This window comes from Cricetulus griseus, chromosome 6 (assembly GCF_003668045.3).
Source record: "Cricetulus griseus strain 17A/GY chromosome 6, alternate assembly CriGri-PICRH-1.0, whole genome shotgun sequence".
NCBI lineage: Eukaryota > Metazoa > Chordata > Mammalia > Rodentia > Cricetidae > Cricetulus > Cricetulus griseus.
Genome location: NC_048599.1, coordinates 103,016,859 through 103,037,947, shown reverse-complemented (window position 1 = coordinate 103,037,947; position 21,089 = coordinate 103,016,859). Strand labels below are relative to the sequence as shown.

The 21,089-nt window shown below is 43.1% G+C and overlaps 1 protein-coding gene across 4 annotated transcripts in view; it reads left to right on the top strand.

Moving 5' to 3' along the window:
- The window catches only part of LOC100774346 (rap guanine nucleotide exchange factor 4), a 295,338-nt gene that overhangs the window by 164,197 nt on the left and 110,052 nt on the right, over window positions 1-21,089 (top strand). The window contains exons 5-6 of one of the 4 annotated variants that reach the window (XM_027420185.2): window positions 5,224-5,296; window positions 9,602-9,621. In XM_027420185.2, coding sequence (XP_027275986.1) covers window positions 5,224-5,296; window positions 9,602-9,621 — 93 coding nt within the window. Of the gene's footprint in view, window positions 1-5,223; window positions 5,297-9,601; window positions 9,622-17,127; window positions 17,286-21,089 lie in introns of those variants that run through there. The other 3 variants (XM_027420190.2, XM_027420187.2, XM_027420188.2) reach the window with 3 other exon arrangements.

Genomic DNA, 21,089 nt, shown 5'->3' with positions numbered 1-21,089 from the left:
AGGAGACTCAAGCTGGAGGACTTGTCTGCAGGGACCCTGCTGATGAGCTATCCTTCCAGTTCCTGATCTCAGAGGAAGCCAGAGACCCAGACCTGCCAGATTCTCCTAGAACCCTTGGTGGCTCTTCTGGTTTTACTTTCTTCTGAAGAGCTGCTTTTGTAGCTTCTCTGAGAGGCTGGGAGGGGCATCCCCTAGTCCCATCAGAGTCATCGGCAGGATGGCCTCATGGGAAAAGACACACTGACATCCTGGGTCTCGAGACAGCCAACGGAGACCTTGTTGATTTGCTGTGCTCCTACCTCTACCCCAGTCAGGGCCTTCTGGAGGATGTTGTGGGTGGGTAGGAACAAACGCTCATGAAACAGAAAGCCTGAGCTGTTACAAGTCATATACAAGGGCGCATTCTGAGGGCCACCGTGCAGGGGTTTAGGTAACACCAGAGCTCAGAACTTTCTTCTCTACCTCAGAGCCCATTCTAATCTTTCCCCAGCAAACTGCTGCTTTGCCCCTGCTGACACCTGTCATCTCAGGACTTGGGTTAGTGGCACAGTTCCTTTCTAAGCACCTGTGACCACTTAGAAGGTGCCTGAGTGAGGCCACGGAGGCTACTGAAGTATTGGAGTGGGTTGGGGTCCAGAGAAAGGGCTTGTGGGAAAAGGTCAAACAGGATTCCAAAGAAGATGGGGACAAAGGGCTCAACCAAGCCACCACATACCTCAGCTGCTGAGGTTTGGTCTGTGTGTAGGGGGTGCGGTGAGTAACATCCATAAAAAAAACTGGGTCATCTCTGAAGACTGATGTCCTCAGGTTTATGCTGACCAGTACTGACTAACACCTGTGAACTTCATTAATCATGACCTTCACACAGCCTTTGATTTCTTTTATTTTTCAGAAAATGGGAGTTGCTTTTAAGCTTCTATAAAAATATGAACTGTTATACAACATAGGTTTATCAAGACAGTCATTTTGCTCTTACTTCTCTGGTTGATTCCTGGGATGCATATAAGTGCGATTAGAAGGTATCCCAGTATCCAATCTCTCAATTTGTATAGCCTCTGGAGGATTTCAGAGGCTCCTCCTCTATGTCTCACTCCATCATCCCTCTGCTGTGTGTCATTACTTACTCCTAGTGCCATATACACTATGATGCTGAATGCTCCTGGGAGTCAATTCCACTAATGGAGGCATGGCCTGTGTTCGCTAAGCCAGAAATGCTCCATGCTTGAGTCTGCACAGATCTCTTGGTTCTCATCTATTCCTGGTCACACAAACAGAGCACTTGCTTGTTTGTTTAGCATCAGTCTCTGTGCAAGCCTAGAATAGCCATCTCATGCCCCTCTTATCCAGTAACTTCTAGGCAATAACTTCGGGCTTTACAAACACTGATAACATGTGTGCGTTGCTTGGAGGGCCACTAACTACAGAGACTTCATGAAAAGTGGCTCAGTAAGTTCCCCCAGCCCTGTCTACTCATTGTGGGATCCAGAACTGAAAATTGCAAGCATTGGGTTTCTTATAGGTTACAGTGTGTGTGTGTGTGTGTGTGTGTGTGTGTGTGTGTGTGTGTGTGTGTGTGCATGTGGTGAATTTGTGTTTTGGTTGTTGCCACCACCAAGTCTACTGGCATAAAACAATTACCATTTTATTACATGTGGATTCTCTGAGGAGTCAGGAGTTCTACAGGACCCAGGGGGGTTACTTGTCTGCTAAACCCAGTCTTGACATCAGCTTGGAAGGTCAGGGTACCTGGAATAATTTGGATGCCTCAGAGGCTGAGCTCAGTTGAACTGTCCACCATCAGGTGACCTCTCAACTTATCTTGGGTGCTTTAGAGCATGGTCAGTGGCTTCTAAGAGGTAGCATTTGGAGCTCACAGGTCCCCAGAGATCATGTGCTTGTGATCTAGCCACACAGCATCACTTCAGCCACATTCTGTTGTATAATACAAACAATAAAACCCTGAGACTGATATTGGGGTTCAAGCTGAAGATCAGAAGAGCAAAGCAGCCAGCCACTAGCTCTTACCTCTACCCCAGGATGAAATGGGTGATCCGTTCTCTATGAATCCTCAGATGCAATGCAGACTGCACTACTCTCCACCAAGCCTCAGACTGCAATCCTCTCAGTTCCTGTTTCCTCCTGCCTTTTATTCCTCTCTCTTCTCAGCCATATCACTCCTGCCACCTCCCAAGTGCTGGGATTAAAGTCGTGTGATCCTAAGTACTGAGATCAACTTTGTGTGAGCTGTTTCTCTTTAGACTGGATCAATTTCCTGTAGCTCAGCGTGGCCTTGGATTAACAAAGATCCATCTGCCTCTGTCTCCCAAGTCCTGGGATTAAAGGTGTGTGCCACCACTGCCTGGCTCTATGGCTGTGGCTAGCTTTGCATTTTCATCTCCAGTGTCTTTATTAAATCATAAACAATACATCACCACACTGTTGGCTATGTAGGAAAGTGACTCTCCCCTTCTCTACCTTCCTCCTATTTAAGCCACTGTCCAAAGCCCTCCAAGTCCCACTATGCTTTCAGTCAATTTTCAGTCCTCAAATCAAAGCCATATGTTTTAAGCTGTGTCACAACATAACTTTACTACCAGACACCAACTTCCCTGTTGGGTTTCTCTTGCTGTATCACAATCTGTGCCGAATGTAGTGGCATCTACCAAAGAGTTGTTTTCTCCTGTCCACAGATTCAATGGGGCGGGGGCAGGAATTGGGTCAGGAAACAGTGGGAACAACTTGTCTCTCTCCATGACATCTGAACTTCACAGCCAACATGACCTGAATTCTGGACATGATTTAACTGACTATGGTCAGTGGATCTGGAAGACTCTTCGCTCGTGATGCAAAGGTGGGATAGGCTGAGATAGGTGAGCTAGGGATAGGACCTGCACGTAAACATGGCCCTTTGTCTTTCACAACTCCTTCCTTCACGTTTTTTCATTCTGATTGTATTTTTTTTTCATTTTGTTTCATGTGCTTACTGCTTTCATAGTGGAAAACTTTCTTCAAATGAAGTTCATATTAATGCATATAAAGTAGAAAAGAATATGAGCTGTTCTGGCACCCCAAGGGAAATAAGTGGCACATGGTACAAAGTTATTATTTCACTGTATATAAGTTATTATTTCATTATATATATATATTTCATTCAATATATATATATATATATTGAAATAACATCAGCCACCAGTTGATAATTACTGAAGATATATATGAGTACATGGTATCCTGTCTATTTAAATGTGTGTTTGAAATGACAGGTGAGTGTTAAATTTGTATAGTAGTTGCCCCCTGCCTGTGATGTTACTTCCTATGGTTTCAGTTAACTGCCATCCATTATAGTCCAACTTATCTTGGTACAATGACATATTTCGAGGGACTGAATGAGAAGAGACCATATTCATCCAATATTCATTTCAGTGTGTTGTTAGAAGTGTCCTATTGTATTATCAGTTGCCATAAACCTTTTACTGTGCCCAATTTTTAAATTAAACTTCACTGTATGTATATATGAATAAGTAAAAACCGTGCAGATAGAGTCAGGGTCATCCATGACTGAAGGTGTCCATTGTTGGTCTTGGGACAGGAACCCCATGGACAATGGGGAGTTAATACAGCAAGCACAACTCCTTATGCCCTGTGTTTTAGTAACTAGATGCTTCACAAGAGCAAGGCTTCTTGTCTCCTGTTCTCTTGGTGTGTCCAGTTCCTGGGACACCACACTCACATGGTGGAAACTCCAAACACACATCTCTAAAATTAGCCCACTTGGTCTTCCCTGGAGGCTGCCCTGGTTTCTGTTCTCAAAGCAGCAGCCCCAGAGATTCACACTGGGGGAGCCTTAGTCCAGGTGCTCTGGGCTTGGCGGAAGGTCAGTGGTGCTTCCTGAGTCCATGGGAATTGCCGTTGACGTGCAGAGACGAATAGCACCATTAGTCCCAAGAGAACATTTCTAAGCAAAACAAACTGGCCCCTTAAATTGAATGGGAATTATTTCTTTGAGAAGCTTGTAGGAGAATTGTAAAGCACAAGAGGAAGAACCCCAAAGGTTTAAGGAGGGTCATGAAGTCACAGACCTCTTAGCTCTCTCTGAAACCCTTCCACATAGAGCACAAGTTAGATGAGTGCCCAGAATGCCATCCCATGAGGAAGAGGGTAGATTACAGTATAAGAACGAAGACAGTCTTCCAGATCAACTGCTTGGGAGGAGCTAGTCACATCTTGACTGGAGTTCCATGACAACACTGTTCAATCCTTGCAAATGGGCCAGGTGGTTGCTAGGGTAGCATATGTCACCAGCTACCCATTGCTACAGATGAAGTCTTTCTGCTGGTGTCTCTATAGCACACATTATGGGGTGCTGGTTCTTTTGATGCTATTTAACATTTATGTGTGTCACTGTAATTATAAACCATAAATATACATGATACCACATGGTTGGTAAAATTGCCGAGCTTTCCTTCTGCAAGGGAGGCAGCTTCGTCTATTGCCTGAGAGCATTCGCCTTCCACTTTTTGTTACTGCCTCTCCTTTCTAGCCCGATGCTCACCCAACCTTATGCCTCCCATACTGCACAGATTCCTGGGGCTAATCACATATATTGTGGAGCCCCAAGTTTCCAAGCATGCCTGGACCAAAAGCCAGGGGAAGACAATTCGGGAGCATCTAAATTAAGCCAAATGATTTTATTTGACAACGTAACAAAAGTGCTTTGGAGGTCATGCAGCAGACAGGTGTACCACGTAAAAGGAGGGAGGTGAATGGGAGCGAGGTGGCCTCTTTTCAAAGAGACGGTTTCCAAGAGCTGCTGCGTTTCTTTAGGCTTTGAAAGAGGCTGATTCGGAGGCATTCACCTGGGAGGTAGGCAGCATACTATCTGAGCTGTAAACACTCGCTGCTTCTCAGGTGCCTGTGTGTACAGGGTGGGGAGAGGTAAGAACACCACTATTCCGTCCCCACGAATGCTTAACATATAAATGAAGCAGCTGGGTGGAGCTCTGCCCTGGGCAGAGGACACAATCAGTCTCACCCAGGAAGCCTCATGCTGAACCCCACATCTTTAGTTTAAACCCAGAGCCCCAGAGAGCACACTTCCTGGCTCTATAAATAAAAGACTCAGGTTTCCTGACACCCAGAGTTTCTGCTCTTTTAGCATGTAAATAGACGTCCGCCCCAAGTGAGTGAATACCTGCGTGCTGACTTCACAATTTTGTGTTGCAGAAATACCGACAGTATATGGCCGGACTTCTGGCTCCTCCCTATGGCGTTATGGAAACGGGATCTAACAATGACAGTAAGTGAAGTGTGAGCATTTGTATCTGAAAATTTGTTGTGTGGTGTGTGTTTTCATGTGACAAAATAAAAAGGTATGTTATAAACCCACGTGATAGAGGAAGCACCCTGGCTCTGGTGTGAGTCACACTGGGGAGGGAGCCTGCACATGTGGTCTGTGCTCTGTTCTGGGGGGGTCTTCACTACTGGAGAGTGGCCAGCTCTGGTACAGGTTGGGAGTTCCACATGCTGAACATCTGTATGCTTGGAATATTTCTTGCTCTTTTCAAAATGGGATTCCTGAGATGTGTTTGTCTCTCTCAGCTACATGGGGCTACCTGAGAACCCAGCTTCTTTTCACTTTAGCTCTGCTGACCAGAGAGAGAATCAGAAGTCATTAGTTCTTTTAAAATGGCCATTTCAGGCCCAGGCTTTTGGTAGGTTCTAGGTGCTAGACCACACAGGAAGGTGATCGGTAGCTTAACTTTGGTATTGACTTCACACATGTGTGTGTAGTCAAGTGGTTTGGTATACATGTTCAATGTACACCAGCAAAAAAGAAAAAAGAAAAAGAAAATCAGACTCCTGTAAGAGACCCATCCTTGGCTGAGGTTTAAAGATAGGAGCGAGGTGAGTTATGTGATACTGTTTGAAAATTGGTTTTATTTTTATTTATGTGTCTATGCATAAGACTGCAGGTGCTCTTAGAGGCCAGAGAGGGCATCAGATTCCCAGAAGCAGTTGAGAGCTATCTGACTTGAGTGCTAGGAACTGCTTCAGTCCTCTGAAAGAGCAGTACATATCTTAACTGCTGAGACATCTCTCTATTCCCTATCCCTCAATCCCATCTCTCCTAGGGGTGCTGTGTGTATGTGTGTATACACAAAGTACTGTTGTGCCCAAATTCTGAATCCCCAAATCACCAAGAGGCCCATTTCGATGCAAAAGCAATGAGTCTTTTATTGCAGTTGTTTAACGAGCTAACCCCATGTTAGTTTGGGCCTTTCATCCATCCACCATGGCGGATGGTGGGGAAAAGACGCTGAGAAACCACGGCATAGAGATCTTATAGGGCAGCATAAGGGGAGTGTCTAGGGGTAGGCACAGGCTCAGGATTGGTGTGCCTGCAGGCTTGGAGGGCTTGCCCTGTGTTGATTGACCAACTGGTTGTTATGGCCCATAGGCCCTCCCAGGGCAGTTGCTATGCTCTGCATGTCATTACTGTGCACTTGTCCATAAAGCACCTAAGCTGTAAAGCATAGCACCACCAGTTAACTTCTGATTGGTTCCTTGCCACGAGGCAGGCATCTGACCTCCTAGTGACCAAGGCAAGGTCAGGCAAGCATGTGTTAGGCTGTTATGGCTGCCGAAATGGGCAGCTGGTCCCTTCAGTACCAAGTATGGAATATTTGAAGTTATGTCACTTTGATGGCCAGATATGGACATGGCAGACAGCATTTCCACTTTGTCCCTTGTTCCTTTAAAGCCACTCTCATTCTCCATGTGTTAGTTTCTGCAGGGGTACCTTCACCTTCTGTCCCACAGAGTTGCTGCCACTCTTTTCTATAGCCCCTGCCCTCTCCGCACACTGGCCTCCTTGGAAAGGGAGCAGAGAAGAGGAATATCAGTCCACTCTTTCTTTCCTTCCTTCCTTCCTTCCTTCCTTCCTTCCTTCCTTCCTTCCTTCCCTCCTTCCTTCCTCCCTCTCTCTTTTTTTCTCCTCCTCTTGGCTGAGCTGGAATAACCAGTTCACTAGGAATGCCTGAGTTAAGAAAAAAAAAAAATCAACTGTGCTGTGTCTCCTAGTTATGTGGCCTCAGGCAAGACACCCAGATGCTTTGTGCCTCAGTTTCCCCCTAGGGTTCTCATGAGTATTAAATGAATCAAAATGTGTCATGTGTTTAATAGAGTGCCAGGCACATAATTATGCATAAGGCATTAGCTGCTATGTCCTCACCCCTAGCCACTCACCAGCCCCATGAAGTCTGGCTTCTGCCCCATACTTTTAAATGAATTACTCCACAGTTAGCCATCACCAGTAGACTCAGTGGCTCTTATTATTTATAACTTTCTGGCCCTGTTCTCTCTTGGACCTCGGGGCTTTGTTGCATGACCCTTGTGTCCCTGCCTTACTCTCAACACTGAACAGTTGTTGACTCTTTCAAAGTCCTTCCACTTCCTCCTAAAAGCTTAGTAGCCTGGACTTGGTCTCTCTCTCTCTCTCTCTCTCTCTCTCTCTCTCTCTCTCTCTCTCTCTGTTTCTCTCCAGACTGTATCTCACTTCATACCTCTTTAGTATCTAGGATTACAGGTATACAGTCCTGTCCCCGGCTATGAGGCCTTTTTGAAAATAAAAGCTTTCCCATGTGTATTCAGCACTTCAACCACATGAAATAGCTGCCATTGTTTCCCTTAACAACATCCACTATCAAGTCAATATTCAGATTTCCCAAACATAATATCTTTATCACAATTGCTGAACTGGAACCAGTTAAGTGGCAGCCGCTGTGTCTGATTTTGGTGTATCTTTAAAATTAATAATTATTATTACGTTTGTTTATTTATTTGTTTGTTTATCTTGTGAATTTTTGTGCAAGAATGTGACATACCACATGTGTGAAGACCAGAGGATAATTTGTAAGAGTCAGTTCTCTCTTCCTACCATGTGGGTCCAAGGGGCTAGACTAAGGTCAAGCTTGTAGCATGCACTTTTACCTGCTGAGCTGTCTCACCACCCTCTTTTATTGAGATAGAGTCTTGCTAAGTACCCCAGGATAGCTTCAAACTCATGATCTTCCTGGCTCAGCCTCCTGCATACTAGGATTACAAGTGTGTAATACCAATAAATTATGTTTTAATTTTGAACCATGTAATTTCTTCATTTTAGCTGTGCTTATCCCCTGTTGTACAAAGCCTTTTAATGATGGCCATTGCCTTCCATGGAAGGTGGCAGTCCAAGAATCTTCACACCTTAGCCCAACTGTCAAAGCTGCATGGCAGAAAAAAAAAATCAACTTTTCATAGTAGCTTTCCAGAGGCACCCTGAGGTCCAGCACGTAGTGATCTGTATAACCGTGTCTTTCACTTACTGAACAACATAGGGAGGCAGTCGACTGTACCCTGGCTTTCCTCAGACAGTCCACTCCAGGGCTACAAGGTGGTTGCCGGTTGGGTAGTTGTCTCACTAGGTGCAGGATGAATTTCAGAGTGCTGGCACAAGGCCACCTGGCTCCTTGTGACATATCTGGGATGCTGTGGCAACCATGCCTATCAATATTCCTGCTTCCTGTCTAAGAATTTGTGTCTTGAGACTCCCCAGATTAAAGGAACAAGGCTCCAACTAGACCAAGTTTTCAAATGATCTCTTCCGGACTGAGGCCTCTTGTCTACCACCCTGCTGTACTGGGATGACCACTCTATTCTGTTCAGGTTGATGTAGCAATTCTGTGGCCAAATCTGGAAACAGTGTCCTGTATACTTAGACTCTGGACACACTGTGGTTTTGTGGCGCAAACCACCTTACACGGAGCCACTGGTTGGAAGACAGATAGAAGCCACACAGGAGACCCATCTGTGCTGCTTTTCCCTCCTGATGGATAGTACTTGTGCCTGCTGCCCTGAACTTAGTGAGCTCTGCTAAAAAGCTGGCTTCCCACAGATGCCATCTTATGGTGTCCACCAAGAGAAGAGGACCGGGGGCTGCTGCCTATGGTAGATGCTTCTGTAATGTTTGTAAATGAGTGAGCAGATGGGTACGAGGAAGAAGGGTGCATTTTCTTAGCTACAGGAACTGAGACAACCCTCACCTTGAAGCAGCTGCTGCCATGCTTACGCTTGGCCTGAGCACGACAGGAAGGAGCTTTGCTCAAAACAGAACTTGTGTTCTGGTGGGTTTCCTATGCTGCTTACAGTTGAGTTCAGATCACTGGGGCAGAATGAGGAGGTTTTTAGTGGAGAGACATGCGTGTCCAACTAGAGACTAGATATATTCGTGCACAGTTCTGAGTGTGCTGGGAGCCAGTCAGTGGGATTAGCTGCTTGTGTGGTGTAAATGAGTCAACAAGGAGACTTTTACCATTGGGAGGGAAAAACATATGGTGGACACAAAATAATTCTGGGTTTCATTGCCCAGATACATAGCTCCATTCCCAAGGCATTGTTTTAGAGTTGTGTGTGGGTGCTGCCATCTCTCTGTGTAAGCTTTTAGGAGTGCACAAATGGAAAACATGGAAGTGTCCCTGATATTCCTACAGCAAAGGATTTTGGTTGCAGTGTATTGGTTGATCATACAATTTATGGCCTCTCTTGTCTCTTTTTCCTCCTCTAGGGATTCCTGACAAGGAGAATGTGAGTAGCTACTCTGTCTCTCTGCCTAGCTTCTATAAACTGTCATAAGGTAAAACATAACCATAGTGACCTTTCAAGCAAAGGAAGCTTTCCTTCCACAGTCAACAGAACAATAAATATTCCTCTAATCTTATTGTGGCATTTTGGGTGAGTCATTTAAAATACCCAGGAGAGCAGGGTGACTGCTCTAACATGATTGTCACATGTTTCTTGTATTTAGTTAAAAAAAAAAAAAGGTTATTCTAGGGGTAAAGTGTGTAAGTGCTAAGTGTTCCCTTTTCCCATGGTGCATATATGTCAATAGAACAAATTATCATAACACTGTGAAGAAAATCAGTTGCTTTTTCTTAATGGGAATGTAAATGATGAAAATCAGGGTCCGTCGATGAATGAATTTGCCTAATTATATCCAAGTGTGCTAATAAGCTCAACATTTCTCTTTGGAAACTGGGGGTGACTGAGTGCTGTAATTGGTTTCTGAAAACAGGTAAGAGAGACTATTTAAGACCCAGTTTCCAGGGCTGGGTGTGGTGTTTTACTACTTTAACCTCAGCACTCAGGTGGCAGAGGCAGGAGGATCTCTGAGTTTGAGACCAGCCTGGTCTACAGAGGGCATTCCGAGACAGCCAGAACTACATAGTGAGAACCTTCTCAAAAAAACAAATGAAAGAAGGCAGTTTCCACCACCCACTTCCAGTGGATAGGAGCGTCTCAGTGGTGTGTAACTCACTCGGATAACGATAGTGTTAATTCTATTAAGTGAACTCTAGGCTGACATCACAACATAGAAGGCTTCATGGCGAACATGGTGATTGACATTTGGCTAGAACTCAGATGTACCACCTTGTAATCCTGTTCCCGATTGCTATACCTAAGTGGCAATGTTACTGAATTGTTAAGCTTGCCTTTCTCTGCTCTCTGTACTGCAACTGTGGGCAGATACAGACTTATTTAAATTCAAGTTATCACTTTTCAGAGAGCTGACCCTGTAAGTGATCCTGTTTTCATAATGCTGGTTTTGAAAGAGCTGGCTCAGTCCTACCCCACTGCTCCACCACGTCAGACAGGACTTCTAGTCTTAGCAATACCACTTTAAATGTCACACCAAACTTTGATTTTTATTTAGTTAAGCAATGCATCCAGAACCCAGCCATGGTCCGTATACAAGCTGCTCTGTTTACTTATCCTCATCTCATTTTTAAAACGTGACTGTTAGTCATGACTACCTCCAAATTCTATTATGAATATTGAATGAGATCATTTGTGGAAGGCACAGAGTGAGAAACAATAGAGCTGAGAAGTGTTAGGACTATTATTGTAATTAATATTTTCTTAAGCACTGTATCATTTCCTAGCTAACTTTTCATCTCTGAAAAGTGTCCTCACCCCTTCTAAAGTAACTGTCCTAATGCCTTTTGTGGCCCTCCTTAAAATACTTTTCTTCAATGAACCTGCTGTCTATCTTCTGCTGTTAAAAACAAAACCAAACAACAACAACTCAAGTCTGTAAGTCTAATAAAAAGCTAGACTTAGTCTCGTGAGGTTCACAAGCAGCAGACTTTTCCTGTAAGTAGCAAACTGATCGGCCACCACTTCCTACGCAGGAGCCTTAGAGCATCCACACTGTAACTACTGGCCTGCAGATTGTGAGATAAATCAAGATGGGAAAATAGCCTGGAACTTCCTCATCAAGGACAGCTGGTGACTGGAGAATAATACAAAGAATGCCCAAGCCTTGAGGGGGCTAACATGTTGTCAGCTTCAAAAGGAAATTCCATCACTTTTAGTCTCTGGGTGACCTTTAGGTTTGGGCCCCCCTGCAGCAGGACCACAGGCACAGAACTATAAGCAGAGCATCTAACAGCTGTTATGTACTCATCTCCAGAGAAAATACGAATTTAAGTTTGCAAAATCTCAGTGAACTCTGAGCAACATATTGCCCTGAAAGATTTGGGGGGACTGAGCAAGCGGGTGCCCCAGTATTACTGCTAGCAGATACTTACTTGGATTTTTATTGATAAAGCCCATGGACTCTGTATTAGCAAATAGAATAGATGTAATGATGCCACATGCAATTTGGGACAATCTTCAGTGCACAGTCAAATAAGGCAGCGGAGATGAAAGGCATTCATGAGTAGAGTTGAAGTTCCAGAGAGATAAAAAAAGAGGCCTAAGAGCCTTAAAGTGGAGCTAATTGAAAATTTTCCCTTTAAAAGAACAAGTTGGGGCATGATGTTTTCTTTTATCCTTTCTCTTCTTTAAGTACGTGCTGAGAGACACTGTATTCCCACGTGTTCCTAAATAATGATAATATGCCGGTGGGATGGGAGAAAAGGGCTTAGATGATTGCTTCAGTTTCTGAACAGACTCTTTGTAGGAAGGATTTGTTCTCCTCTCTGGATTCCACTCAGAGTCCCATTCGTTAATCACCGTGTTTAACTTTTAATCAAACATAAGGACATCGATATGTAGCATTTTGAACTACCTGGCCGGCTCTGTTTTATTTCCAGAATGGGTCTTACTGTGCATAAAAAGAACTTTCTTTTTCATTAGTTCCACATAGCCACTTGCTGGATTATTTTGTCTACTACCCACTCTAAGGGTTAGGGCCATCAGTCGGTGTTGGATGCCCCCAGGACATCTGGAACCTATGCAATGATGGAGAGAAATATTAGAAAAATGACCGTGGAGCCAATAATGCAAGTGGACTGTGTCTCACAAAGCTGAGGAAATCCCTCTCTTGGATCTGTCTGAGCTGTAGTTTTCTCCTCATTACATGCGCATACCTGGCTGACCATGTTTAACACTGCAGTTAAAACCCCAGGTACCAGCTTTCCAGCTAACGTGGCCTTTAAGGGAAGGAGCCTTTATCTGAGATTTTAGCCCCTGGCGAGGTTTTGTTGTTTGTTGTGCTGAATCTTTAGACAGGCAATTGCCAAGAGGTTTTGTTATTCTGGAAAGTTCCATTCTTTCTGTGTGGAAAGAGGAGGAAAATAGACTCTGATCAGGGGGCTGCTGAAAAAACAAACAAACAAACAAACAAAAAATGTTTCCAGAATGACCAACATCTTGTTTCCCTTGAAGTGTTCATTCATTCCTAGACAGTTACTGAGGCGATGGTATGCTGAGCAGCTAGTACCCTGCCCATAGACAGAGGAGCCCCTCAGAAACCCTTGGATCTAAGATCTGGGCACACCTAAGAATGAGCATCATGGTTCCTTTCCAAACAACAGGAAGGCCTCCTGTAAGATTCGTTTAATTGAGAGTTTCTCAAACATTTAAAAATCACTAGATGCATAGATGAAGAATCATTTTGGGAAGTTACTTGGTAGATTCAGGTTTTACATCATGACTTAGTAAGCAATCAGTTCAGTTTGTAAACCACCTCATTAGGAGAGGACAGCAGAACAGAGCAGGCAACTGTTAGGATGTTAGCAGTGTTTAGTGACATTTCTTTCTCGTTACTGCTGTCATTTGTCAAGGTTAGAGAAAGCAGATTGAATGTGTTCCAGCTATTATTTCACTGCTATCAATTCTGGGCCAGATGCAGAGAAAGGAAAGTGTCCTCATACAAACCTACATCATAAAAATCAGAGATAGTCTGTTAAACCCCTTTCAACTCTAGCCTTCTCACAGCCACTGAGTTCACATAGTTTTCTTCGGAGCACACTTTAAAATTTCTGCTTGTAAAATGCTTGCAACAGGTCCCGAGCTTGTGAAGACATCCTGCCATGGGTTCAAGACTTGCCCTTTAGTAGCTGTTTCCCTCTGTCTTGGGATTCTTGTGGTTTAACCAGTACCTTAGTGCAGATCTGATTGCACCAGTGCAGATCTGAATGCACACGTGACTGACACAGGGCACAGAGACAGCTCTCACAGAACAGAACAACAAAATTCCAAAGCCTCAGAAAAATCCTTTGCCTGCCTTTTCAGAACTTGAAGGGCAAATTGCTTATCGCCAGGGTAGAGATTAGATTTAGCCGAGTTGTTCCTGGGTCCTGCAACTCGTGTGGTGTGTAAATACTGAGTTCTTTAAAGCTGGCCTATTAGGAAGGGTGGAGCAGTCAGCCAGCCAAGACTCTGTTCCACCTCCCAGAAAACACCAGTGACTTCATGGCCAAGGTGCCAAGGACAACCTCAGCTCTCCAGCCTCTGAAGAAATGTTTGTTTTTGTATTTGTGAGTTATGTGTTTTATGGGAGGAATGTCCTTGCAGGGCTTTTCTCTGCCTTCTCTTTCCTCCCTTCCTTGGCTGCTGTAAGAGTGGATCATCCAGAGTCTCTCCTTTCCGCAGTGGCATGGTGGTTGAACTTTTAAGATGGTTTGTAGTTCCATTTGTCTAGATAGGAAGCGGTAGATGCAGGGAGCACCCTAAACTTGGATGTGTCTTCAGTTAGATCAGGTGTTGGTGGCATCTGAATGTTTTCCACATGGAGCCTGGTACCTGCTGACTGTGAGTTTGTATGCTGAAGGGGCATGCTTTGGGGTATGTTGGCTGGTGCCTTGCTGTATGTTTCAGAGTAGTTCGTATAATACTATGGATCTCTCTGATGGTTGTTTTTCATGTTTCTTCGAGGTCTTTAAAATATCTTGACTTAGATCTCATCCACTGCAGATGGCTTGTTAGCTTCCGTCACTGAGTCGTGCCTTGAGAATGTTCTCACAATGTTTCCAGTGAGTAAAATTTGGTGTGGGTGGGAGATCACAGAGAAAAGAGGCAATGTAGAGTTCGATGTTCAGATAATAATGATGGTAATGACAAAGGCCTGAGATCGCCCCCATCCTCAGCCAGTGGCCTCTTCCTGCTTTCTCTTTGATAAATGGCCTTTGGTGAGATGAGGCTGCTCGACGAATGGGCTCTGCCGCTGGGAACCAGCTCCAGCTTTGGCAAGGGCTAAGAGCATCATGAAGCATCCACGGTAAAGCAGTACCATACTGACTCGGCAGATGAGGACAGTGCCTTGCTGTCTTTGGAGCCTTTTATCTTGTACTGCAGTCAGTCATCTTCATCATCACTGTGGGTGGCCAAAGGAATCTCAACTAATTCAAATCCGGCCTCCTTAAGGTTTGATGTAGTTGAGTTTGTATAATTTCTGTTTTGAGAACTTGTGACCAAACTACAGGTATGTCTTATGGTAAGGACAGTAAGCAGTGTTCCCAGATGAGGTGAGCCAATGTTGGGTTGACTGTCATTTATAGTTTACAAACAAAAATTATTGGTTCATTTATTTATTTATATGTGTATAGGCATTTTGCCTGCATGTATGTCTGTGTGCCATATGCGTGCCTGGTGCCTGCAGAGGCATTAGATTCCCTTTGACTAGAGTTACAGATGGTGTAAGCTGCCACGTGGGTTCTGGGAATCAACCTCAGGACCTCTGGAAGAGCAGCTTGTGCTCTTAACTGCTGAGCCATCTCCTTAACCCCCATCATTTAGAATCCGAATTCCATGTTAAGAAAGCTTTGCTCAGTCCACAGATACTAGAATTTTTTAAAAAAATCATTCTCTTTGCCTTTAGGGAAAATCATATTCACAATAGATGATAACCTGATAAAAGTTCATAGATGTACACATACTATATATAGATACATACATATGGATTTACATGTATTCAAAGACATATAAGTATTTCCATTTTGTAAGTCTGTCCAATCCCTATCAATAGTATGGGTCAGGTTTGTGCCAGTTTTCTAAACTATTTAAATTCTCTTTACTCAACATAATTTATTTTCTATTTTCTTTTGGTCAAAGAATATCTTAGAAATACCCACAGAATATATTACCTACTTGGTCAAAAACTTTGAATTTAACACACATTGTTGATCAATCCCAGGTTCTGAATGGGTCCATGAAAAATAAATAAAACTTGGTGCTTCCCATTAGGTACAGCAGCCCCAAATGGAGGCAGACACCAAACAAATAAGTAAAGTAAAATGCAGTGGATGCCCATGGGGCAGTGGAGTGTGGCCTTAAGAGCTCTTCAGCCTTTAGTGTAAGTTTCAGTCCTGACAGCTTCTGAGCACAGCACCATAGACAGTTCCTCATCCTCCTTGGTTTGTTTTCTCATCTGTAGAATGAGGTCATCATAGTTCATGCCAGATCAGGGGTTAGGGAACATGGTTGTCCAGTGTTAGTTGGTATCTGGTTTGTAGAATCATACACAGTGTGGCTGGGTAAGGTGCCTAGGGGGAGGAGAAGGGACTCAGAGCATCTTCATGGAGAAAGAGGGAAGTCTTAAGTAGAAGGGGAAAGGAGGTTCTAGGCTGTGAGCATTACATAGACAAAGGAACTGAGTTTGAGAACTTTGTCTGATGAAGTTAATATCATCAGCCATAAATTTTAAACCTTTGCCTTCCAAACCTAACCTTCCAAGGTATAGGTGTTGGGGTCCAAGCAAATTCCTTTCTCCTAGATTGATATAAGTTGTCTCTAGGAGAGAAATTAGCTCAGCAATTTCCCCATTTGTTTTTCCTAAAATCGTGCCTTCTTTTTTAAAGTGACAGCATTAGGTTACTGATGTCTCTGAAGCCTGTTGTTCCTCTGACCTCTGGCCCCTTTTCTCTTCTAATTGTGCAGTCAGTGCTTGCTTGCTTCTCTTGTTCTTTGCTTAGTAAATTATTTTACAAAGATTTCTATTAAGTTTTGCCCCCTTTTTCCTTTTCTGTTCATCAAGGCCATTTAAAATTTCAATTCAGTTTTCCTAACTGTCAGCCATCCCACCCAATTGGGCGTCATTGCTAAATTTGATAATAATGTCTTTGAGTCTGTATCTGAAGCATTAATAAGCATGTTAAGCCCAACTGCATCCAGACGAGGACCTAACCCTGTAGAATTCAATTTGTTTGTGCTAATTTATTTGCATACATTATAAAATTACCGTATCTAGACATGAAAAAGAAACTTGGGAAACAAGGAGAAGTCATTCAATGTACTCCCGACAGGCTTTCAATTGTAATTGGCGGGAAAGGAAAACAGAAAAGTTCTATCTCAGAGGATATAAATAAGATTGACTTTGACATTCACATGTTAGAATTCATGTCTCCAGAAATGAGCCTCCATCAAAGTTTGTGTCCTTGACCCTTAATTGCTATCAGTAATGAACTGGAATTCTGTGAGTTTCAGTTTCCTTGTAAGTGAGTGATTAAAACTCTCAATACCAAGAAAACGTCTAACAGGAAATTAATTACACAGTTTGATAATGCTGTTAAATGTAAAGGGATTATGTCAGAAAGACCTAGGACATTTATCTAGCATGGGGGTGGCTGAGCTGGGCCCATGGGTCTGGCTTGCATGAACTCAGTTCTAGATCTCCTAGTGGAGGTCCTCTGTCATCCTGTTTAAAACCTGGCCCGGTTTTCCATTCTAGGAAGATTTCAAGATGACTAGTGGAAAGTCATTCTTTTTAATGCCCTCATCATTTGGCTCAGACAGGAGAAGAAAAAAAAAAAATTCCAAGTCACACCAAGTGTGTAATTTGATAGCCGGATCCCAAACAAAGTGAGAAAGCCACTCCCAAACCTCCCCGCAAAGTTAACCACAAAGATGATCCGGAATAGAGAAGGAAAGCAGGAATGGTAAGAAAAGCTTCAGAAGGCTCATTTGGGGCACGGCAGAGAACTATGGATGCTATCACAGTGCTTTCCCCTGGACCTTCTAGCTTTAGGGTATGTGAATTTTTAAAAAATATTATGATTGGCTAATTACCTTTCTTGTGTCAAAGCATTTTGAAAGACGGCTGCAGAGTGAGGGGGGTATGTAGAATAAACGTAAGATGCACCTGCCGGTCAATAAGACATTCATTGAAACGGCTGCAGCCCCTCTCCTCTCTCCTGTCCAGCTTTATGTTTTGTAAGCTTTTTCTGTTTTTGGTGTTTCACATACTCAGGAAAACACACGGGCTCCCTCTAGTGGTCATCCCAATGTTTCCAGAATGCCTAACCTTGAAGTTTGAGTTATACGGAACCAAGATGTTTGGGTGAAAACCTTAATGGTAAACGTTATTTTCTGAGATTCCTAGGTCTTGAGAATATTCACATTAATTCAAACTGACGCTACATCTGTCTATCCATCCATCTGTCCATATGTGAATGTACACAGTTCTAGTGTATCGTGCTGGCGATGTCGACTTTCCTGACTGCAGTCTAGCCTGCGAGTCCATAGAAAAATGTCGAGCTCCAATCCTGCAAGTTAGACAAGCACTCCCTCCCAAGAATCAAGTCTGTTGATCAGCGGGTCTTTAGAGTGTACTTACTTAACTCTGTTATACCAGGGCTAAGCATTTCGAGAAGTGATCTGTTACCATTTAAAAAATACTAGGAGAATCCTTTACTACTGACAGTGTTGTTTCTTTTTCTGCTTAAGTTACACTCTGAGAATGTGGTCTTAGTGCATTGTGGTTTTATCCTAGGTTGGATGACAGTATCCTTGCATCAATGTTAACATGCAGGCTGAGTGGTTGAGTACAGTATTGTCTACAAAGCAGAAGTTTGTTTTGAATGCTACTGAACTGTCCAGGTGTTAGTTGTCCAGGGTAAACCCAGAAGCTCCAGGTTGTGATGTGTGCTATAATTGAAAGACTTTCATGGAACATCGTCTTATATATAGCATCTGCAGTCAGGCATGGGAACTTAAGTTTTGGTGTTTTAAAATTTCTGATGGCCAGATGCTTTTAGTGTAACTTTTCTTCTTGGCTGAGTAACGGGCATCTGTAGCTGTGCACAACTATAGAAACAAAGTAAATATGTTATCCATTATTATTATATTATTATTATTATTATTATTATTATTATTATTATTATTATTTGTTTTTTTCGAGACAGAGTTTCTCTGTGGCTTTGAAGGCTGTCCTGGAACTAGCTCTTGTAGACCTGGCTAGTCTCGAACTCACAGAGATCCGCCTGCCTCTGCCTCCCAAGTGCTGGGACTAAAGGCGTTCACCATCAATGCCCGGCAAACATTAAGATACATTGTTATTGGAAATTCATTCATGAAGACTTGAATTCGGAGCCCAGCGTGGTGGTGCACACTTGTGATCATAGCACTTAAGAAGTGGAGGCAGGAAGATTAGGAGTTCAGAGTCACCCTCTGTTGAACAGCAAGTTCAAGGCCATCCTAGGCCACATGAGGCACTGTCTCAAAACAGAAGAGTTAAGATATCTGTATGAAACAGAACTTGATAGCAGTTTTTTGTTTGTTTTTGTTGGTGGTTTGATTTTTGGTTCTTCGTGGTTTCTGTCCTTGCAAGAACTAGGGAAACACATTCACATAAATAACCAGGTGGGGATGGAAATAATTTAAATAGTGTGACTAAGTTCTCTGATTCCTAGGAAATCAGTGTGGTACCTTAGCTAGAGGTGAGGAGGCTGTAGCCGCAGTGGGGGTGGCTGGCACAGCCCTGCATCCGGGGTGGATTTAGGGATTGATTCTGTAGGATTATTTGGTGAACTAAATATGAGGTAAGGGGCAGAGCTCTAAGAATGACCTCCAGGATTTTGGCTTGAATGGGTGGAAGAATGCAGTTGTCACTGACTGAGAAAGGAAAGGCTGAGATGAACATGGGTTTCAGAACCTAGGTTCAAGGTCACTGCTCAAGGCAGTCAGTACTCAGGAATATGGGGTGACTTAGACTTTTGTGTTCTATCCACATCCAATCAATAGTTAATGACAATAAATATTGCATCAGAAAATAATGGGAAGATAGATGCCAGGAGTTTGTATCCCAAAGCATTTGCCCTGCAAATGAATGGAATGAAATATATCTTAAAGAAGTTAAATAATGAATAAGACACAAATCAGCCAGAAGTTTATTAGGTTTGTTTCACTCATTATTATATTTTGGTAGATTTCAAGAGAATTAATGTTTTCACATAAACCGTGTATAACTGCAGGTGTCACCTTTCCCATTAATAAGGGGCTGACTTATGGAATATTTCAAGTGCAAATAACAAATGAACCAGCCTAACAAAGTGTTACTTAATAAACATCCTCAGGGACCTTATTTAATGAATAGGTAGAGGACTATTATTTGAAACTTAGCCCACAAATTATTTCTATACGAATTGGTGATACTAAGTGGTTATGGCCTGCTTGAAACAATTTATTTTCTTAATTAGTTTAATCATTCTTTTTACAGTCTCTTACACCACTCCATGAGTTAATAGCCACTTTTTTCTTGAATAAATTAATTTTCTAGCCTGCTTACAAATTTCCAATTAATAAAGTTTCAAGGAGTGAGGTAATGCTGGAATCATAAGAAAAATGACCATAGTTTATTTTGAAATCAACTAACATTTAATAAGTACCTACTATGTGCTGTACAGGCTCTATACTTTGGTCTGGAGCTTAAAGGTGCAGTAAAATAAATTCCTGACTTTGTAGAGCAGGGAAAGAGGGATAGGTGAGTGCACAATTATATCCACGCATGGTAGGGCAAGATAGGAAACAAATGACAAAATACCAAAAATATACACCACACATTCCTCCTCCTCCCTGCAAACCGAGGCTCTCTGAAGAAAGAATGCTTAGTTAACCGCCTCTCAACACAGTACCTCCACACCAGCTACTAGACTTCTATACTCTGCAGCTCCAGACTCTGCAGGGGCAAGAGACTGAAACCTACAGAAAGCCACCTTTTGCAACCAAGAGTAAAAACTGGAGCTGACTGCCTGGGTCCGCAGGATGAGAGCATGGAAGCTGGCTTTGGACTAACAGGAACCCAGGGCTCTGCTTCCTGCTGCTTTGGAAGCCTTGGAAATATGGTCCTCATTAGTTCTTGGGTATTCCCCAGCATCTACTGTGAGGAAATCTTGTGCAAACACTCTGATTGAACTAGGGTGAATCATGTGACCCCCTCCACCAAAACTCCGAGCCAACTAATATGAGTACAGATCTACTGCAGTTTCTGTTCTGAAGCTAGGAAAGAGGAAACTAGAGAAATAATCACTGCCTGTCTCTTCTTCCCGACAATGCACAGGCAGATGACAACTAAAATTCGAGTCCTCTTGGTCTGAGGTACTCAGAACATCATAATGCAATCAATATCTCACTTGTGGATAGGCTTCATTCCTTGCTTATGGAGAAATGGGACAGAAGCACTAGGAACAACAATGTTGACCTGACATTTTGCAATAGCCTCGATTGCAGGAAGCTTTGTGCTTGGAAACCCCATGCGTTCCACACAATCAGAATCACCCAGTCTTTCCTGCTGTCTCTGAACATGTGTGATGTGGGGCTTAAGTCTTTTGAGCAAGTTGGATGTCAGTGCTGAAACAGTGTATGGTATAAGCTGTCGCACTTTCTTTTTCTAGAATATTCGAGGAATTCTTTTTTATCTATTTGATTTTAAGACATTAAAGTCTGGGAGCCAAATTTATATTCAGATGAAGCCACTGGAGTCTGGAATCTGTTTCTGCCTAAAGGAATGTTTCTGCCAAGAGCCTAAAGTGAAGCGTATCAAGACAGTGAATTTT